The sequence below is a fragment of the Vanellus vanellus genome (assembly GCF_965231255.1).
Source record: "Vanellus vanellus genome assembly, chromosome: 1".
NCBI classification, from domain to species: domain Eukaryota; kingdom Metazoa; phylum Chordata; class Aves; order Charadriiformes; family Charadriidae; genus Vanellus; species Vanellus vanellus.
In genome coordinates, this window is record NC_138905.1 from 88,714,946 (window position 1) to 88,736,877 (window position 21,932).

The window sequence follows — 21,932 nt, forward strand, 5'->3', positions numbered from 1 at the left end:
TTAATATTTGAGTTCTTATTTCAGGCCCATTGCAGGATTCTGTGTGTCTGTTTAGCAGGAGTTACTTTTATGATAATATCCGAAATATAATTCCTTGCTGCTGTTCAGAGATAGCTAGTCTTAGAATGTATATCAGGATTTTCACTGGAATACGGCTGGATCAACATCAGTGTAATAAAATTCATTACTAATGTCAAAATTGGTCATTTATAGCATGCAACTTTCCATTGTTATTGTTCCTTGATTTTTGCTTTTTCAACGTTTAGCAGTCTTTTTCTTCTCTAAGTTCTGGATTTATATCATAGGCTTTTTTTTTTTTTTTTCCCTAGTGTAGTGTAATAATTTTTGGACTGAAAAGCATGCAGAAATCTACGAAAGTCTAGATTTCTAGAATCTATATTTTCTGAGTTCTTTGTTGGAAAGTGTTAAAATTTGCATTTCAGCTTAAAAACGTAATGCTTTTGCACAATGAGATTAAAAGAAAAATAAATTACAAAAGAAGTTAAATCAAAAGATGTGTAGTGTTGATTCAAGACCTCAGTTTTCTTCAAGTCTTGAATAAAAACACTGTACACTAATAACTCTTGGCAGCAATGCCGATCGCGAGAGTTGGAGAGAAGTACTTTGCTGTAGTTGCAGAGTTCTACCAGTTTGTGATCACAAAAGTTTTTTTTGTTTGGATTTTTTTTTTTGTTTTAATTGCCTTTCCTTTTTTTTTATTTTGGAGTGTTTGTGGTTTTTTATTTGTTCGGTTGTTTTTTTTAATGGCTTTTATTTGCTTTATATCCAAAAAGTTTTGTCAAACAGTATCTCTTCATGCATCTTCAGGAATATCATTGCTGATTCAGTGAATGCAGGTATCAGATGTCTTGTGGAAAGAATAATTTTTTCTGTACAGGTTCTCAGTAAGGTAAGGCAGTAAACCAGACCAAAGGTAATATAATTGCATAGGAAAAAATAATACTTGAAAAGCCACAGCCAACCTGATCTTGTTCTCATAAGGAACTTCTGCAAATTTTGATTTTGAGTGATATCAATAACTTTTATGATTCCGATTCTTACTTTGCAAATTGTCTATGTTAATTAGTAGTATCTCATGCTTTCCCTACACCAATTCTTTCTGTCTTTAAAATACATTTAGTCTTCATTTTTGTTGTGGCAAAGAAGGCTCCTAGTAAACTTTCTTTTGTATTTGGTTTTCCAGTTTGAAGCCGCGTGGGTGCTGACAAATATTGCCTCGGGAAATTCCCTTCAGACTCGAATAGTGATCCAAGCAGGAGCCGTCCCCATCTTCATAGAGCTGCTTAGTTCAGAGTTTGAAGATGTACAGGAACAGGTAAAGATTAAGAATGGTGGTGTACTTTTTGTGTGTATATGTGGTGGATTGTGGGGTTGGTGGGTTTTTTCTTTGTTTTGTTTTTGTTTTCTTTTCACAGAAAGGAACAAGGCTATCCTGTAAGAAAGCCTTTAGAGGAAGTGTAGTGTTTGACAGTTTTGTACAACAGTCCCTTTCTACCTAGTATGTGTTAAGATGTCTAAGCAAGTACTGTATTTTTCTTTTTCTGGAAATGATATACTTGACCATAGCCAATGTGGTAATGCATTTTGATGTCTACTGGGTGAATATTTCTCTGTGTATTGAGGAACTTGAAGCCTTGTTTAAAAAATTGTTTGAGAGATGGAAAGTTCATGCTTGTTTCTCCTGAAGATAAAGCATGAGTGGAAATTACGGTTTATTCTCTACGTTCCTTACAGAGTAGATGAATATTCTTTAAGGCCCAAAGGGATCAGTGTAAAGCACAGACCAAACGTTTGACTCGGTAATTTCTGCATGAGGTCCGTACCTTTGTGTTTGAACAAGGATGTATTTCAGACATATAATCTTGCTTTGAAGATTTAGGCTAATCATGTTAACAAATAGATTTTTCAGTTAATCCTTACTTGAAAGTATGTACCTTTACTGTATAAATTTGACTAGCTTTGGGTCCAGGTATTTGCATTTGTTTTGTCGTCTACTCAATTAGTAAGTTCTGTGTTTTTTCCTGTGCTACTTACAGACCATAGCTTAAGCTTTCCTTGAGCAAATGAAATTAAGCTCTGAATTCTCATTATGAGGGTATTTCTGTGGTGGTTGGTTTGTTTTTTGGTGACTGTTCTCTGAACGCTTCTTTGTTTCAATATCTTTTTGTGGTGGTGAAATTACAAGCATTGGATATTCCAGTAGCACTGTTCCAGCAATGCTGTTTGCAAAGATAGTACCTCATTTTCATTTCTACTTGGTACTTTGGTGTGTAAATAACCAAGATGTCTTTGTGGACTCTGCCACAGAAGCTGGCTGTGAGCTCAGGTTAAGCTGATTATCCAATATGATCCATTGTTCTTTTCAGAGTCACTGACTTCCAGGGTTCAGTTCTCCGTCCTGTAAGTGTGACCTCTATTCTCTGTTCCTAGATGTCTGACCTTGCATTTGGCTGTATTGAGATGCATGATTGGAGGAGTCCCAACGCATAAGCATTGGATTGCTTTGTGTAACTTGCCTTTCTCTTTTATAGCTGGCTCAGAATGTACCACCTGTACTTAAGGTTGCCTAACATTTTCCACAAGACAAACAGATTATTTTTTTTTTCAGTTGCTTATAGCTTTCTAGTTCTTCCACTCTGCAACTTCCCATTTTCAATGGCCTATCTCTGGCTGAATTATTTTGGAAAAGTTTGGGTTTTTTTTTTTTTTTTTTTTAGAGGAATTAATTCAGATGCTTGAGAAAATTATATTAGAGGAAATAAGGGTAGGGGGTGGGTGTTGTCCTTTTTTTTTAGCTTTCTTTAGCTTTAGAAATGTGATAGGGAGCTTGCCAAAATGGCAGATAGATGCCATGTTCTGCTCATGTGAAAATCTATCCAGACTTAGCTATGTAATGCTTTTTAGAGTTTGTGGGTTTTTTTGGGTTGAAACTGGTGGCATTACTTTCCAAATTCAGCCATCACTTATACAGTGCAGTTCCTGCAGTATGATTGGTGCATTGAGTGTGGTAAGGGCTACACCATTTTTTTTTTCCTTCTAATGATCATCTGTGCAAGACCTAACTTGTTATTTTTGTTAGGTTATTGTTATCGTCGCTGCTGATTTTCAGAGAGCAGGTAGGAAGAGCGAACCTGTTTAGAATGAGTTATGCAGCCTTCAGCCTTAAGGTGTGTGAATTAACAGAAGAGCTTAGGGGCCACAGTTAAGTAGTTTATCTGTCTTCCTCCCCCTCTGCCTCCTGATAAACTGCTGACAAGTTAAAATTCAGATTGCAGGCAGGCAGAGTGGGTTATAACTGCTGCAAAATATTTTTTTGTGCAATTCAGGTGCTGAATCTATGGTCCCTTTGTTACCAGTAAGTCTCTAAATACCAGTTACAAATTGCTCTGTAGTAAGCTGTAGTAGAGAAGGAAAAAGCACTACTGCGAAGTATCACCTACACTTTTTCATGGTGGGTTTCTGTGCTGCAGGTCTGGAGGTTGCAGCCCTGCTCATAGCTGACTTTGGGTTTAATGCAGGCCAGCATGAAAGAAACTCCGTTTCTTCCAACAGCTTTAAAAAAACCCAAACACTTTGCCATACTATCTACTAAAACAAAAATTAAAAGCATTAAGCACTTAAATGTAAGCTCTTGTACTTCTGCATTACAGGATGACATTAGTACACAATTGCATAGTATTTTTCTGGATGACTCATCTCATTTAGTATATGTACTGATTGTTGCCCTCGTCACAAATCAGCAGGTAGCAAAGGAGGCTTTTATTTGTCACACTGTGGCCCTGTTTGTTAGAGTTGGAACACGTTGTAGCGAATGAAGGAGAGAAAAGGGAAGAGATTCTTATGATTAAGGCAATTGCAGCTTTCTGAGATAAATGTATCTACTGCTTAGTGTCTGATGCTGTATGGTTTGCTTATATCAGTTTTCAGTAAGTAGATACTAGTTCTGTGGTTTTTGAAGGCTCAATGGGAAATATTTGCATTTCGTTTTGTAGTTGAGGACGACTCAGCGCTTTCACAAGTGACTTTTGTAGTTAGGTCTGTGTTTTGAGCAGATCTGGGCTTCTTAGGCTGGATTTCTGAAACTGGAAGATATTTGGCCTTAATTTTCTCCCCTGTAAAATGGTGGTTCTTCTCTTACAGTAGTACTATGAAGGTTATTATTTGCAAGCAACTCTTGCTACATTTGTAACAAATTACAAAAATACAGAAAAATACAGCAAATAGGAGGACTGCATTTTCAGGACAAATGGGCCAGAAGTTAGCCCTACAACCATATAGTAAAGGATGAAGAGAAAAAGAAACATAGAAGGCTGTGTTTAGTAAGCTATTCTTTGTGCTAAGTGGGATAGTAATTCTGTAGAAAGAAATGTAAGTGATAATATAATTTTGGATATTTATCATAGCATAAACTTGAAAATATAATTTTTAATATTATTTTAATTTGACTTACTGGCTAATCATTATCCACTGTTTTTGTCTTACAATAAGTAAGTCTTACAGACTTACACTGTTGAACTTGTCTTTTATTTCAAACTTCCCTTGGCAGTGGCTCAGGAACAGATACTGGTTTACCTTATCTGATCATGATTTTCCCAACAGTTATTCTTCATATTTATTAAGCCAGTGTTAATCTAATATGTTGCACTGTTTCTTTTACATATGTCAGTTTCTAGTGTGATCCTAAATCAATGGTTTTATAGAAGTCTGTGTGAGAGAATCTCTGTAACTATGTTTATTAAACAACGTGTATTTTAATGAAACTATATTTTGTGTCTTTTTACAAGATCTGTTTCCCATTAAGCTACAGAGGCTGATGTTTAATTACCCTGCCATCCTTTAACTCTTCTCTTTCATTATTTGGATTGTGTATCAGTCTTTCTCAGATATTCCCTGTGATCACTGGTCAAACCATTTGGCATCCATTCTTCCCACCAAAGAAACTGAATTTATGACAGAAGCTACATCTCTATTATTCATGAAAACCTCTTCGGCTACATCTGTTTTGTTTGTTTCTGGTTTTGGTGTACTGTTTTTTAGATTTAATCAGTGGCATATGTCATAGCCTTCTTCCACTTATTACAATTTTTTTTTTTTCCAAAAAGACATCTAGGAACTTAGATACGCCAGACTGAAATTATTTATATTGAAGGACTCCGTCAAAGCCCTTTAGACATGCTTAAGATTGATCTAGCTTCAGTGGTGTTCTAGCTGCAGTTCTCTCTTGAGTGCCCTTGCTGAAGTATTTAAAACTCGGATCTCAACTTGGGTTTCCTGATAAATGTTGAATTTCCTTGAAAAACCACACAAGGCATTACATTCCCTGAAACAGCTGAGATTTTCTCAGTGACATATATGTGTCATTGTGCTCTGCTGGACAGCCGGTGGCTGCCCTGTTGTTCTTTGGGAACATTTGTGTTTTCACCTAAAGCAACCAAGGTGTGTTTTCCCTCAGTATTTTTCCATGTCTGGTTGTATTTTTTATTCCTGTTGGTAACCATCATTTGTTTGGCAGAGGTGACTTGTGAGTCTGGTGTCCCAAGTTCTGCTTGGCTTTTACATCAGCAGTCCTGCTAACTGGGTCTTAGTAATCGAATTCAGGAAAAACAGTTGAGGCATGAGTATGAGCTACTTTCTCTGTTTGCGTGGATGAGATGTGAGAAAGGAACTATGATCACCCCAGCCACTGAAAGAAAGGTGTTTCCTGTATCAGGGCATAGTAGAAGTCATGTCCTAGGAATTTACCCTTCCTGTATCCTTCCGTGTGTCCACTAATCCAATCACACTTGTATGCAAGCTAATCTTCCGTCTTCATCCCAGCATTAAATCCATTTCCCAAGTCGGCAGCCAAAAATAGAGGAAGCAGTGATGCTCACTTCATAATATTTCTTCTCCACCAAGAGGCACAGACTCTATGCACTGTTGGTGGTTGGTTTAGCACTTGGTTTAAGTATCCAAAGGCCTAATGAAATAATGGCTGAGAGCCTTCAGAATCCAGGGGAAAGTGGAGGGTTGTCAGAAAGCACATGGATTATTCACAGAAGGCACCATATGGCTCAGCAGTACTCAAGAAAACTGGTACTTTACTGTTACTGACTACTGAAGTTGTCCAGCACTGCAGGAAAAAACACTGGGGTTTAATAACGAGTAAAATAAACTGGAGACCTGCAGCAATCCCTACTTCACTATTAGCAATAAAATTGATATTTATACAGGTGTATAAAAACAGATGCTGTCAATTAACAAGGCAGCATTTGCATTTTCGGTTTACCCACAACTTTGCTACCCAAGATGTTTGTTAAAAAGTTGTACTACAAATCTTAAAATTAGAGGTTCTTTTCATCTTCAAGTCTGCATGTGGATATTGGAAAACATTGAAATTTTCTTAAAGTCAATTTTTTTTTGATTTAATAAACTCAGAAATTTACTGGAATTAAATATCCTTTTACCTCTGCAACTATCCAGAAAAGAAGATAAAAATATATGGGATGTGTAGAATGAAGCTAAAATGTTATGGCAAGCAAGCCATTTGCATCTTAAAGAGTGCACAAAAGAAGCATTGGAAATCATTGAACATTATTCAGACAAACTCTGAAGACACATGTCATTGTTCACGTGTCCTTTGTGAGAGCCATGATGAAGCTTTGTATTTATAGCAGTGTCTGACAAGAAGAATTTCAATGAGCTTTGACTTACATTCCTCACTTATCTGAAGAGCTGAAATAATTCCTTAAGGAAAGACATCTTCCTTGTTGAATGAACGTATGCATATTTTTCAAAGATACTTAAATTTCTCTGCATCTTGTGTGCTATCAGTCATTAGCATCACAAGGATTTCTTGCAATATCCTTGCTTACCACGTCCTGTGATACGAGACTACTCAGCCAGGCTTCTCTTGCAGTGAAAAATCAAGAGTGGGAAAGCTGTCGAGATGCTATTTGACTTCTCTGGTCAGACTTTTTGATGTGAGATTTGCTGTTGCAAAGCCAGTCTGTCATTCAGGGTCAGAATGGATTCCTGGATTAAGTGATTATCACTGTTGTCAACCCTAAAAATAGATATTACTATAATGGCAGAAACAAAGTCCACAGACAAGTGAAATCCAGCTTCCAGGGGTGTTTTAATATGTGTAAGGATGTCCAGACAAGGAAATCGTGTCTTCGTACAAAGTTACCCAGGTGTTCAATAAAAGGAAATCATTACAAATTTGAACTTTTCCCCCCTAAATGTTTTTAAATGGTCCACAAGTTTATTTAGGACTGGATGAAATATTTGATTCTTTCCTGCCCTTTTCATTGCTGCAGAAATACAAGGCTTGCAGTGAGCAATGAGCATGGCATCTTACAGTTCTAATACAAATTACATTTTAAAGGAGCTGGCATATGTTCTCTTAAGCTAAATTTTTCCAATAGCCACCTTCTCAGTCTTGAGTCCATGAGGCTGCCAGACCCAAAGCTATACTTTTATTTCAGGCAAACTGTTTTCACAACAGTTGTAAAATAATAAGAATGAAAGATACATTTTCTTGATGTAGATCAATTTAAGGGGGACACCACAGAATAATAATTGCTGCGCTGTTTCACAGCAAAGGTCAATATAGTCTGGTGCTGTCTCTCTGGCTGTGGCTGACAGCAGGAACCTGGAAAACAGTAGCAGAACAAAATAAACTAATCTTTCTCCAGAAAAGTCTCCTAGTCTCTTAACAACTTGTAGTTTAGGGATTTTTGATCTGATTGATCTATTTATGGTGTTATTGGTAATATTGGTACAGGGGAGGAGAGTTTTTATTTTGTGTCTGGCAAGCTGACCTCTGTATTTACATTTTGTATATACATCTTGTTATCTGGTTTTAGCTGTATTCATTTTGCAGATATTTGCTTGTGTTTTGGGCCCTCTAGAGTGATTGGAGGAGATTTTTAAAGGATGTTTTTTTTAAAATAACATGTTTTTTGCCACCTTTTAAAAACATACCACAGTAGAAATCTAATGTAACAAATCAATTGACTTCATATTGATAATGAATAAATAAGCCTATTTCATATCACCTGAGAATTTCCTTTCCTTTAGGTAACTAATTTGCCTTATTCTGTGAATTTTTTAGATGAGTAATTTACTTCAAGTAGAGATACAGAGAGAAAAATATGTTTATTTTTGTATGGGGAACTTAACTATTTCTCCAACTGAAAATATATACGCACTGTTATGCGTTTTACTGAAAATAAATAGTCTTCAACTGAGGAGAAGTTTAGGGAGGACATTCAGCTACTGTCCATGATAAATAGGATTGCTTTTGTCCTCTGTGTGCAGTATTGGAAGTATTTCCAGTATTGCGTACACATTGTATGAGTCTTACCAAGTAAGCAGATACAGGTATCTATTTGATACAACATTTAGCCCTCTGCTAACTTAAGAGCAAATTAAAGAGTTTCATGCACTCTTTTGTGTGACAAAATGTTGTCTGTAAATCACGTGGAATTAATAAAATGACTTTTTTACTTTGTATAGACTTTTTAATTTTCTTCAGTTATAGCTTTCATACTAGTGGACAGTAATATCAAAAACACCACTTGACCCAAACATATAAGTCAAAACAAATCAAATCTTTTATTCTTATCGTATTACAGAAGATGGATTTCATGCTTCTTTAATTATCTTCTGGTATTTTGGGTCTTTTATTCTCAAAATGAAGGGTTACAGTAGTACTGACGTCCAAGGGAGAAGATACCTGTCTTGCATTTTATCATGCATATGTCTAATAGGCAATACCGGCTCTATCAGTATAGTTTTCTGTTAAAGAATACATGCCAATGCCCATCTGAACTCTTTAATTCTGAATATTGGTTTATCTTGCATTTAGCGTCCCGTTTTCATCTATCTTGGTGTCATCATTCTTAATATGACTGCATAAACAACGCATGCTTTTATGGCATCTTAGGAAATACTAATATGGGCTGTTCTACAGAAATGTTTTTGGGTAGATGCAGACTTGCTTGACCTGTGCTATGAACCATCTGGACTTGAACCAACTCTAAACCAGGAAGAGTATAGAATTACTGTGTTACTAAGCCCAAGAAGATAAGCTCATCTCTTATGTTGTAGACAGGGCAAGGTTATGTCTGCCTGCAAAGTCTTTGGATACATACATGTTGGCTGTTTCGGTATTCCTTTTAGATCTGTGTAAATATTCCTGAATCATATAATGAGCTTGGGTGTGTACGTGTAATACTCAAACCAGAATGCATTCCCCTTTTGTATATTGTCCAGGATCTAACAGTGAAAACAGTATCTCCCACTCTAATACATAGACTGAAGTGATTAAATTGTGAGAATGAAAGCAATTACTATTCTGTTTTTCATTGCAGGCAGTATGGGCTCTTGGCAACATAGCTGGAGACAGCACTATGTGCAGAGACTATGTATTGGACTGTAATATCCTGCCCCCTTTATTGCAGTAAGTCTGTTTTAATATGTTTTCCAGAATTTTGCTCGAGTGTTTAATAAAACTGAAGTTTGTTTTCTGCCTTGAATGTTAATAACTTTTTTTTTTTATTGTGGACTAATCAGACCTAATGAGGGCTCCTGAACTACATTTTGTAATGGAGCTAAAATGGAAACGTGTTTCGGAGCAGCTAAGCCGGAACTATTTTATCTACAGAGTGGGTGGATGTCTGGGCTTATAGAGTCATAGAATAATTTAAGTTGAAAGGCACCTCTGGAGGTCATCTAGTCAAACCCTCTCTTCATAGCAGGTGAGATCAGATTAGATTGCTCAGTTACTTAATCTGTCAAATTTGGAACATCAAAGGTAGATTCCATAACCACTTGGGGCAACCTGTTGCAATGTTTGACCATGGCGTGGTGAAAAACAATGTTCTGATACCTAATCAGAATTCTCCATGTTCTACCTTGTGACAGTTGCCTCTTGTCCTGTCACTATGCATCTTTGAGAAGGATCTGGCTTCCTCTTTTCTGTGTCCACCTGTTAAACTTGTAGGCAGCAGTTAGGTCTCCCTTTACACAGTCTCTTTCTGAGGCTGAACATAACCAGGTCTCTAACCCTCCTGTTGCGTGTTATTTCTCTAGTCTGCTAACTATTTTGATGGTCCTCTGCTGAAGGACCATATTATTGCTGAAACAAATTAGGATTACTGAGTCTCTGTCCTTTGCAAGCCGTTTGCAGCAGTGGAGTTTTCCAGTACTCTTATAAAGACATTGGTACAGTGTGGGATGGCTACAAGAAAAAGAAACTGAGTTGTTATAGTTGTGGAAAAACTAGGTCTTGCCTTCCTGCACTCCTCTTAGGCCAAAGAATACTATGACTGGTCATTCCTAAAATGTCAGGACAATGCCTTGTTTAGAGGCTTCACGCTTGTTTGACTTAATTAACCAACTCCACAGACATCTTTGTCAGCGCTAGGATTGATCTCGCGTAAGGGGACTCACAGGATACCAGTGGCTGATGCAGTTTTGGTCAGTGTGATAGTCCTAATGTGAGAGGGCAGTTTTGGTATACAGATTTCATGAAGGTGTATTGCAGTTCATCATATCGTTGGGCTTCCTGTGTCTTACTGAGCAGAAGCTGGCCCCTGCAGTTGGTGTATGGATGCCACCCCTTAACAACTGCAGGAAGCGACTGCTTTGGGGTGGTTTGTAGAATTGTATTCTAACAAGAACCCAGTGTGCAAGGCTCTTGTATTCCAGGAGTGGAGCCAGTGTGCACAGAAAGTCTGTAAATGGTGCTTGCGGTGAGATATGTGATGGTCTTGAATGTTAGGGAAACCCTAAACCTGGTTATATGCGTTTTCTGAGGATGTTTTGTTCTCCTTCACTAGTTAACATACAAAAATGTAAAAGTGGGGCCGATAGCCTGAGACTGACATAAAAATGTAGTTCAGTGAAGAGAGTACTCTCCAAAACTACCTGCACATTCTTCTACTTAGAATAATTTTGTCACAGCTCCTGCGCCTTTTAACTGTTAATCTGCCACATCAGTATCTAAGCAATTAACACATTTTCAGTGTAATGGTTATTGTTCTTGTCAATACTCGGATTTATGTGTCTCACACGTGTGGCACCCATCCATCAAGCATCATTTTCCTCAGGATGTATTTTTATAGAAAAAAAATCTAGCATATTTTGCCCTGTTGTATGTTAAAATGTAGGTCTGAGTTTATTTTAATGATTCATGCAGTTCACCCTATATGGTTGCCTGGCTTGGATTTTTAAAAACCAAAGCTTGGATTTTTTTTGTTGGTTTTTTTTAGATTACTTTCAAAACAGAACCGTCTCACTATGACCCGAAATGCTGTATGGGCTCTGTCCAACCTCTGCAGAGGGAAAAATCCTCCTCCTGATTTTGCCAAGGTAAAAGATATTTGAAAGGACATGTGTTGTGAGGTGGTGGTGTCCAAATAAGCAATAAGGGTGGTGAAACTTAAACTAAATAGCAGAAATAGTTCAGAAATTCTCTGAAACAACGTATGGGCTTTTTGCAGATGAAGTTTTTGGATCTATTTAGTCATTTGGGCAGACACAAAGACTGTTTTAATATTGTTGCCTCCTAGCTTTTTGTTATTGTTCCTGTACTGGGAGATGGCCATCTCACAGCAGAACAAAACTCTGTACATCTTTACTGCTGTAGTGCAAAGTATGGCACATATTAGTGGACAAGTATGAGTTTAAGTTGCCAGACATTGTACCGTAGAGGCTGAAGAATTCTCATAGTACTTTTCTGCTGACTTGCTTCTCTATACTTGTGTAGCTACAGCCCTGCACAGAAGTGCTAACTAGGTCTGAAACTTTCTTGAGTATTGAACCTTGAGATGCCAGTGCCTAATCCTGTAACATCACATAGAAAATTAACTGATGTGTTGATAGATCTTCTGGCCCTTTTAATTGCACAGCGTATTTATCTCTTCTTAATGTCTTACAGGTTTCACCTTGTCTTAGTGTGCTTTCCTGGCTGCTCTTTGTCAATGATACAGATGTATTAGCTGATGCCTGCTGGGCTTTGTCCTATTTGTCTGATGGCCCCAATGATAAAATCCAGGCTGTGATTGATGCAGGAGTATGCAGAAGACTTGTGGAATTGCTGATGTAAGAAATTTGTTGTGAGCTAATGTACTATCCGCTCTTTTCCCTAAAATCAAGGTTCCAGCAATAGGAAGTTTAATTATATATGCCTTGAAATGTAGTAATTTCCAAGAAAGCAAGATTTGGGTTTTAATTTCACCTGTTTGTGTTCAGTCTTCTCTATTTGTCGTGTATAACAGAAACAATGGAACTTTCCTAGTGCTAGTTTTGCTATTAAGAGATTTTTTCCTGCACCTAACAGCTGCAATTTTGTAAAATTGATAATATATACTGGAATTTTCCCTATGCCATTGAGGTCCATGTTATAATTACCTACCAATTGAATTTCCAGAAGATATCAAAGATAGAAGTGTAAGAAATAGTAAAACTTAGTAGAATTGACAGTAACAGCGACTTGAAATGTAAATAATTTCCTGAACCCTCACTGTAGAAGAGTATATGCACACTTTGGTCAGTAAATTGTAGCTGTGGGAGTTGGAGTCGGGGAGACTGGCCTTGTTCAGAGCCATTTTTTCAGGTCTAAAAGAAGGACGTGGACCATGGAGTTACCTAAAAACAAGAAATAATGTTTTTCAGCAATGTAAATAAAAAAAAGACCGTTAAAGTGTTTAAAATTAAAGCAAATTTGATGCTGGATTAACGAATAGAATATATTACCTAAGTGTTTTCAATTGAGAAAAAAATTCTTTTATCCTTCTTGTTCCAATCCTGATTTAACAATGAAGATGGAGGGGGATGCAGTGCAGGGGGGCGATACATATGATGACGGAAGATGATCAAACAGCTGTATGGGGCCATAGTTGAGTTAAACACGCAGCTTCTATCAGTGTTCTTCTGTCTCATTCTCTGCCTTTGTGCGTGCTACGTAAAGTGTGTTTCATAGCCAAAGCTGATTATTTTTCCCTCTCAATGATGCCTGTACTCTGAAGTACTTTTATTTAAGTGTTCTTTTAATCTTGTATTTTATTTTTATGCTGCTGAATGATATCTGCAGGCCTAAATATTTAGAAAACCTAGAAAGACTTACCATTAGTTTAAAAGCAAAGAGTGTTTTGATTCAAATAGAGTTGTCAGGTTTAGCAGGGAAGTTTTCCCCTGGCTGATAGATACTCCTTCCTTGTGGATGTAAAGGTGGAGGTGCTTTGGGATTGTTAATGCTTTCCTTGGTAATTTTAGGCACAATGACTACAAAGTTGTATCTCCTGCCTTACGAGCTGTTGGGAACATCGTCACAGGAGATGATATCCAGACCCAGGTATGGATTGACTTTCTCTTGTGGTGTACTGCAGTTCATCTTTCTGTTAGTTGTGGTATTCAAAGCATTAAAAGACTTCCTCCGTGTAAATTATGCCAAAGTTAAAATCCAGGTTCCTAACCTTGAGGCTTCTTTCAGTGCTTATTTTTTTGTTTTGTGTAAATGTATCATTTGGAATTCTGTAGTTCTGTGCCAATTAAATTAGAGACAAAGATGAGTTAGCAGCAGCGGGACACTGAATATCTTATCACTAGCGCTGGAGGTGGTTAATGTGATTTTTTTTTTTTTTTTATTGTTACACTGTTTTCTGTAGCTGAATTGCATAGACTTTCTTGTATTTTCTCAGTGGCTTTTGTTTTGCAGATCAGTCATAAGAATGAAGTGCATCTTGTGATTTCATAGTTTCATTAAAAATAAAAACACAAAGGATCACTAAATTGCATGTAATGCGGGTCATTAAATACGGCATAAATCTTAGATTTCAATTCAAGAAAATGGTTAAACTTTTTTGTTGCACACTTTTTTTAAGAGCATACCATAAGCATCCCTAAAATTCTAGAGAACTGCTGAAGTACAATACTTTGATAGTGCTGCCTGCAGATTGTGCTGTCTGCTAAAAAGGAGTCTAGAAAACACATAAAAATCCTTTATCAGGTGTGCGAGGGAGAAGGAAGAGCTTGGCTTTGACAGTCGAGCAACATACAAGATAGTTGCCTGAAAACTTCTCTGTACAGCTTCACAGCACAAACCTGCTTTTGCTTTGTATGTTATTTCCAACAGTCAACAACTGCCAGTGCTTGGAGATGGCCAAACTATAGACAGTATGTGCGAGGAAAAAATAAATCTTTCTTGTCCCAGTAGATATCTGATAAAATCCTGAACCATAACCTTTGCTTTTTTTAATCTTAATTTGGAATGGAAAGTTTTGGGAGTTTGTGCGGAGTCAGAGAGAGGGAAAGAGATATGAGCAAGGGAATTTAGATTCCAAGATCAGAAGTCATCACCATGATTCAGTTTGACTCTCTCATCCTTTTGACCTCCACAAACAGACTAAAAAATTTCTCATAAAATTCTGTACCACACTGTCTTTCTAAGGTGCCTGCTTTTGCCATACAAGGCAAAACTACCATGCTGCTTAGAAGGCTGTTCCAAATTTTTATTTACTTGTAAGAAGTTGCAATTAAAAAGAACCCACACTTCAATTTTTCATTCAAAATAATTCAATTTTCATTTGAATCTTGTTATGCCCTTTCAGAGGGTCAAAAAGCCCTTCGCTATCAAACATTATAGTCAAGTATTCTGTCTTGTAGCATACCCGTTCTGGGGCATTTTCTCTTTTACTTTAAGCACTTAAAATCTTTATTTTGGAAATACAGATTTTTTTTGGCAACATTTCTACTCTGTACAGTTGCAATTTTTATCAACTTTTTAAATAACAATTGCCCATTCATAATATCATTGGAGGCAACACTGGCAACAGTCTCCCACACTGTGCTAGCTGATGCAGAAAGCATAAGTAGTTGAAGCTTCCAAGTATACAAAAATATAAAAAAGAAGAATACAGGAAAATCTTGTCATCTTATTTTGTTTGGTTGTAATGGGCTTAGTATTTTTTTGCGTTCAGGTCACACTGAAATCGTGATGAAGGCATGATCTCTTATCTGCATTACTCAGTTGTTTTGCTCATTAGCTTTCCTGCATATAAAATACAAACATTTATGTCTTAGTTCTTGCTCTTTTTTTTTGTTTTGAGTTTTTGTTGTTTGTTTTTTTTTTCCTTGACTTTTTGGGATCATCTCATGGGATATGATTTATAGATTTATTTTTTTTTTTAGACATTGTATTACATGTTCCTGTGATTCTTTATTCTAAACTTCCTCTAAGTTGTGGTTTGTTTGTTTGTTTTTTTTTTTTTTTTTTTTGTATTCAGGTAATTCTGAATTGTTCAGCCCTGCAGAGTTTACTGCACTTGCTAAGCAGCCCAAAAGAATCTATCAAAAAGGAAGCATGCTGGACAATATCTAACATAACAGCTGGAAACAGAGCCCAGATCCAGGTAACCTTTTCAGCTACGGTCAATAATCGTTGTCTTGCAGGCTAGAAGAAATAAACATCAGACAACACAATTTTTTTGTGTGTATAAAATGCCTATTTGTGTGTATACACAGTCACAGATATATAATTACATATAAGCAGAAATATATTATAGGCTCTGTGTATAATTAGAATATTTCAGTGGCCCAGTCATCTCTCAAATTCAAATGAAAATTATTTAATTTTATAAACATCTATACATTATAAGTGGGGAAGAGGCGGTCATGCTGGAGAATGACAAAATGAAGCTAAATTCAAGACGACCTTGTTTTAAATAATTTGCTTCGTGCCTTTGACAATCACTAAGATACAAAAATTCTTAAAGAAAGGAGTAAGCCAAAAACTTTGAGAATCAAATAACTTCACCAGTTTCTTAATTTCGCCACCAGATATGGACACCTACATTGTGAAATACTTTCTTTATTCCTGTTTATATTTTCCTAGAATTCCTGATACAAGCAGTTATGTTTAGCCAAATCTAAAATTGCTTTTTATTAAACTGAACAATAATGGAGGGCATCTAACAGATTGTGTTGGGATTCATCCTTCCTGATTATAGCAAATTTTGTAATCTCTTCATGTTAAGTGATAGTACACAGAAGCAAATGAAAGTCTCGCTCTCTTGTGTCAGTCTTTACAATTAGGCCTCCAAAAGACCACATCTTTGTTCTGAGTCTGGACTTAAGTGTCAGCCATCAGGAAGAAGTGCCAGGACTTGTCTCTAGATGGTATAAATGAGAGATTGACTGTCTCTTCCTCAGAGGAAGACAGATTATAGTGAAACCTGATAAATATGCAAGGTTCCCATCAAGGCAGTTGACTGAAAGTCTCCTCATGTAAATTTAATTCTTCTGAAGTTACGTTTCTCAGTGCTCTTCTCCCTCACTGGATACAGAGAGTATTTTCAGAGATTGAAGAGGATGGTTGGAAGCTCAGTTGGAGATATCTATGCTTTGAGGAACAGAAATAAATAGCAGAAATATTAAGCATTAGAAATATTTGTGTCACTCATTGGTAACCAGGCAGAAGCAATGCACGTTCCCACAGAAAGTAAGCTAAATCACATAATACGTTGGCAAAAGTGGCCAAGGAGTACTTCTTTTCTTCCATATCATTTTCCTTGGAAGGCAGCTTGACACTTCCTAGTCTTGTATCTGATGGCTCTGGTTTATTCATTCAATATGATCAAAACAAGCATGAAGTGGTTAACCCTTTTCACCCAAGTGATGGAATTCTGTTTTTGAAGAAGATTTTCAGGGGATTGGGGGGGGGGGTTGGGGGGGGGAAAGCTGCATGTTCTTCCTGAGGAAAAAGTGTATTATATCCTTTGCAGGTGGCACTTGCAATCTTTTGGTTATACATTCTCCCTTACAAAGAACATTCAGCTGCTGAAGGGGCAGCGTAAAGTCTTAATACCTTGAATGAGGTCTTCATCTCAGAAAGTATAAGAAATAAAGTTAATATTTTTGTGGAAGATAACTCAGTCTCTGCTAAGCTTCCTTCCTGATTATGAGTGAGTGCTTATCTAACTTCAGAGATGCTTACATTAGGAAATGAGTAGGCAAGAAAACAGAACTTACGAAGGTGGAAAGTAAGGATATAACTAAGATGGAAATGGAACTGTGAGCAAAGAAATCTCTTACGGTTGTGTTTGCTTCATCTTTCTCTGTCAAGATTTTACTTTTACCACCCAAGATCATGTTTTTGTCAGATAGAGAGAATGATATGGTTACTGAATCTAACCTTGGTAGAGCTCCCAGAATTTTGATTCTGCCTTTATTGTGGCTTATGTGTTAATCTGTGGATTAGTTGAATTTCTAACAAAGTGCTGTGTAAAATCAGCAACTGTACCACTGTTTTTTCTGCATCAGCAATTACAGTTGCTGTGCAATTAGCAGTGCAGAGAAAGTAGTTACTACTGCTCGTACTGAGGTAAAAATTTGTTTGCCTTTGCTTTACTTGAAGTGAGGAGTCTTTTGGCTGCTCTATCCAGGCTACTACCACCACGGAAACGGAGGGGCAGTATTTTCTCTCTAGAAGACCATTTCTGCTTTTTTGGGAAGTCTAAGAGTATTTTCTGGGGAACAGTCCAGCCCAATACATTTTCTTAACTTTGTGTTTTTTCCCAAGTCTGTCAGGCAGTTGCTTCAGGATGCACAATCATATAGGAATGTTGCAGGCTTAAGAAAAAGAAGAGCTTGAGAAAATCAGATATCCATACAAGTAATTCCATAAAGAAATAAGTATCAAAGGTGTCAATAGAAATTCAAGTTTGTTCTTAGAGCATTTTTTCAAAACTTCAGGATCTCTGTTTTCATATTCTTGATCTACTGAAAATACAGTTGTGAAGAGTCCTAGAGTTAACTTCAATTCTTGTGCACCAGAAGCTCTTTCAGTAGTGTATTCACTTCTCTGACTTCTACATAAGTATTCACTGTACCATGTCATCTTGGTCAAGTGAAGAAGTAAGTGCCTGTCCTTGTTTGCACAGTGTTCTTATACCTGGTATCCACTACTCGGACATGTAAAAGAAAGGCTTTAGGTGCAGAGTCTAAGCTATACCCTTGGTAATCCTCTGTCTTCTAAACTGTTGCCACATCTTTATTTGAAAACATGTAAGGATAAAATCTCTCCTTTGTTAAAACAAAGTTTGCCTAATCTAGCTAAACAAAATTGCTGGATACATCTATGCATGTGTGTGTTTCGTAGTTTTTAAAGGTTTTGGGGTGTCATCACCAGTTTAGATCAGCCTCCTTTCTACTGAGAAGAAATTAAAATTGCTTTGTTCCTTGGAAAGATGAGGTGGGAAGGCAGGGAGAGGGAAATTATTGCACCTTTGTTTCTAGCAGGTGATTCTTTAGAAGTACAAAAAAACCCCAACCCTTAACTCTGCATAAAACAATAGTTGTTGTGGTTGTATGGGTAGAAGCTTTCTTTCTCGGGATTTTTGCATGAGGAAGAAAACACAGCATCAACCAAATCGCCAAAATACATGTAGATTTAAAAGAATCCAGCTTAAAGCCAACTGCCTTATGATATATTGCAGAAAAGGTTGGAAGCATGTTAATGAGTTACTCAAGTCCAGGGAAAAAGTGTGAGAAGCAGCTTCTCAAAAGTGAAAGCTATAGTTCATTTAAGAATCCTTCAGGCCTCATTCGGAGTAATTAAGCTGCCCTCAAACTCCGAGCACACACATAGTTGAACACTGACTGCCCTAAGTGCATACCCAATTTAATCTATGTTGGCAGTAATAAAAATGAGATTAAAAGATAGTGTTTCCGATTCTGAGCCGGAGATTATTCTGGTAATTATGACATATTGCAAATGATGTCCATCAAGGGGCTTAGATTTTTGGAACTGCAGAAGGGGGCCTGTTAGAGGAAAGTTGTGAAGTAAAGGACATCGGGGAATGTTTTCAACATGCTTGATTGGAGATCTTGAGGCCATTGTTTATTGGAAGTAAAATTAGCAATTTCAGGTGTAATTGCAATTACTACCTTGTGTTGAAAGGCAAGTTCATCACAGATGTGTAACAAATTCCAGAAAGGCTCTAATTCTTTAGTTTCTAGTCTCAACCTAGAGAGTGTCATGTGAGATACAAGGTGTGATGAACCCTCCTTTTCGCTCCAGAGCTGATATGTCTGCTTTTCTGAGAAAACTCCTTCTCTGAGGTACTACTTCAGACAACTCCTACTCAATGTCAAAATCATTGTAAACATTCTAGCTGGAAAACACTTTAAAATAATTTCTGAAGTTGGAACATGGTCATATGCTCAGATGGAGAATAAAAGCCTGGTCTGTTTTCGGTAACTCTGAGGACAAAGGATAATGCCCATCTGGGAAGAATATCTGATTTAACTGAGTTCATGGATGAACCTATTTCATCTGTGAGTTGAGGTGGGTTTTGTCTTACTCTAAATTAATTTCACTCTGTGATTAATTAAAATACTACGTCTTGAGAATTGGTCTTCATTACAGAAGAAATTCCAAAATACTCGATGCAGCTTTAAACTAAATAATTTATTTTCCTTTCTCTTCAGTCCATACAAGTTGCTGGATTGTTCCTACTAGAGATCATAGACTGTAGCCAAATCTATTCTGGTCTCTATGATACTAACTGGATTTTGAACATGCACAGTCTTTAGCCAGAAATCAGATAAGCGTAACTTCAGCACATGATACTTTTTTCCCTGAAAGTTAAATGTCTGCCAGGCATAGTAATTCACATTATTGCAAGTTACCAGCTGATCTAACTAGTGTGTTGTTGCTCCGGAGCAGTCGAGATGTTAGAATACTATGGAAACTTTGGGTAATGCTCAAGATGTAATCTAGCAATCTCTTTGCACACCAAGAAGAAAATGAAATATTTTGGTAAATCTAATAGGTATTCTACCTAACCAATATTAACAGACAGAGCTATATTTAGTGTTGTTTAAGATTGCATTGGGTTACACTCCCTCCATCTACCCACTCTAAAGTATAGAAATACAAAGTTAGAGGGAAGGACTTCTATATTCATTTCCACTTTCATACTGCCTACAATGCTGTTTGGTAGCACACTCCAAAGGCTTTCACTGCCATTTCTGAAAGATAATACAGTAGCCTATCACCATTAGATATGCACTCAAACACAATCAAGTAAACAAATCTAGTGTTAAGGTGATATAAGTTAACATGCATGAAATGTGTGAAAGTAATTGCTGAACTTTGTTTTGTAGCTAATGTTAAAGCATAGGAGGTTTGTTTGTTTTTTTTTCCCACCAAAGGTGGAAGTGAAAGCCTTTCAGAGTGTGTTATCAACAGTGCCTAGGCAACAGAAAAGTGTGGTGGAATACAGCAGTCTTTCCCCTCTTTATTTCTGTGCTTTTAAGGTTTGGGTTGGATGTGTGTATCCTGATGCAGTCATGATTGTCACTAAGTATAGTTTTTGTTTGTTAATTTCCTAGTTTGTATACAGCTTTGCTGTACTTCAGTGGATAGCTTCCCCAGTCAGGGAGAAGGGGAACTACATCTTCCTGGGAGTCAGAAGGAGAACTGCACAACTGAAGCTAAATCCTGACTGTCGACCCTTCTGAAGGGTATGAAAGGCTATCACATACCTCAGAAAATGTTCTGTGTCTAACTTCGCAACCTGTTGAAAAGCTATGAAAGGCAGTACATCAGACACAATCTTCCATATCTGACAGTGAAGACATCATAGGAGTTCTCTCCTGTTGACAGGTTAAGAAACTTATAACTTCTTTTTAATATACCTTAAATTCCAACAAGAACATCTGGAAACATAGGCATGGTAGCAACAGGACCTGTGCCATGTTTTTCCTCCTTTAGGGTTTCCTTTCCTTGCTGAAATGTGACATGGGCAAGTGTAGCAAATGATACATTGCCTGTCAATTTTAAAAAACTCTGGAATTTAATAAATGTTTACAAATTGGTGTAAAGATACAATGTAAGAATTGTCAGAGGCTCTTCTCCAAAAAGACCACAGTAACACTGGGGACACGGAAAAGGAATGACATGATTCACACAAAGTTGGGGTTTACACAGGCAAACTGTGTATCATATTACTTAAATATAAAGTGTGTTTGGTTTATGTCATATTTTGCATGAGTGGTCTAAAATCTTCATGTGCTGTTAGTGGTGGCAGGACTTCAAAAAGTGTCTTAATTAGGAGCAAAATATGGCATTGCTGACAAGGTCATGTTTGTTTGAGGACCTGCAAAAGTCAAAGATTAATCTCTTTAAGGTTTAAGCTTGTGTTTAAGTACAAAACCTGTTTTCCAGCTTCTACTCGTGGTGAATCCCATACATCATACCACATGGAGGGCAGCAGAGCTAGAATACCTTTAGTTCCTTTATTCTGCCTGAAGACCTCAGCAGTCAGTGGTGTATGTTGCTATCTTTTTTTTTTTTTTTTTTTTTTTTTAATAGGACAAACCCTAAAAGCTGGAGACACCTCAACAAGGTGCTGTTCATTATAGTGCAGGTTCTTCTTGCCAGCAGTAGCAACCTTGTGTAAACTGGCTGGGAGTGTGCTTTATACATAGTTTGGAGTATATAGGCTTAGATGTCTGTGTCAACAACATAAAAGTCCATTAGAACTGAGATCTGAAGTGCTTTCTTCCTCACTCTCAGATGGCAGTGGTTTTGTACTCCTGCCATCATGTTAAGTAGCTTTGGCTTACAAATATTTGCTATGTTATTTAAAAAGCAGTTGTAAATTGAATCAATAAACCAGGTAACTGGAACACAAGTAACTGAGAAGCCTCTATGAACTGAAATTTCCAGCCAGGGGGAGGAGATCATAGTGGTAGGGCTGTAGTCACAGCTGCCAGCTAGGGTGGTGACTGTAATCTTAATTTGTTAAAAGTAATGAGAGGTCTTGCAGGAGCAGAAAAATAGTCATGCTGTAATACTTGGTTGCTTTCACACTATGTGATCAATCATATGTAGATAAATGATGCCAACACTTGCA

At 37.1% G+C, this 21,932-nt stretch overlaps 1 protein-coding gene across 1 annotated transcript in view; it reads left to right on the plus strand.

Moving 5' to 3' along the window:
• KPNA1 (karyopherin subunit alpha 1) overlaps nt 1-21,932 on the plus strand; it is a 52,141-nt gene that overhangs the window by 17,941 nt on the left and 12,268 nt on the right. Inside the window, exons 6-11 of the mRNA XM_082491586.1 lie at nt 1,205-1,336; nt 9,381-9,469; nt 11,283-11,382; nt 11,951-12,114; nt 13,288-13,366; nt 15,297-15,422. Coding sequence (XP_082347712.1) covers nt 1,205-1,336; nt 9,381-9,469; nt 11,283-11,382; nt 11,951-12,114; nt 13,288-13,366; nt 15,297-15,422 — 690 coding nt within the window. The remainder of the gene's footprint in view (nt 1-1,204; nt 1,337-9,380; nt 9,470-11,282; nt 11,383-11,950; nt 12,115-13,287; nt 13,367-15,296; nt 15,423-21,932) is intronic.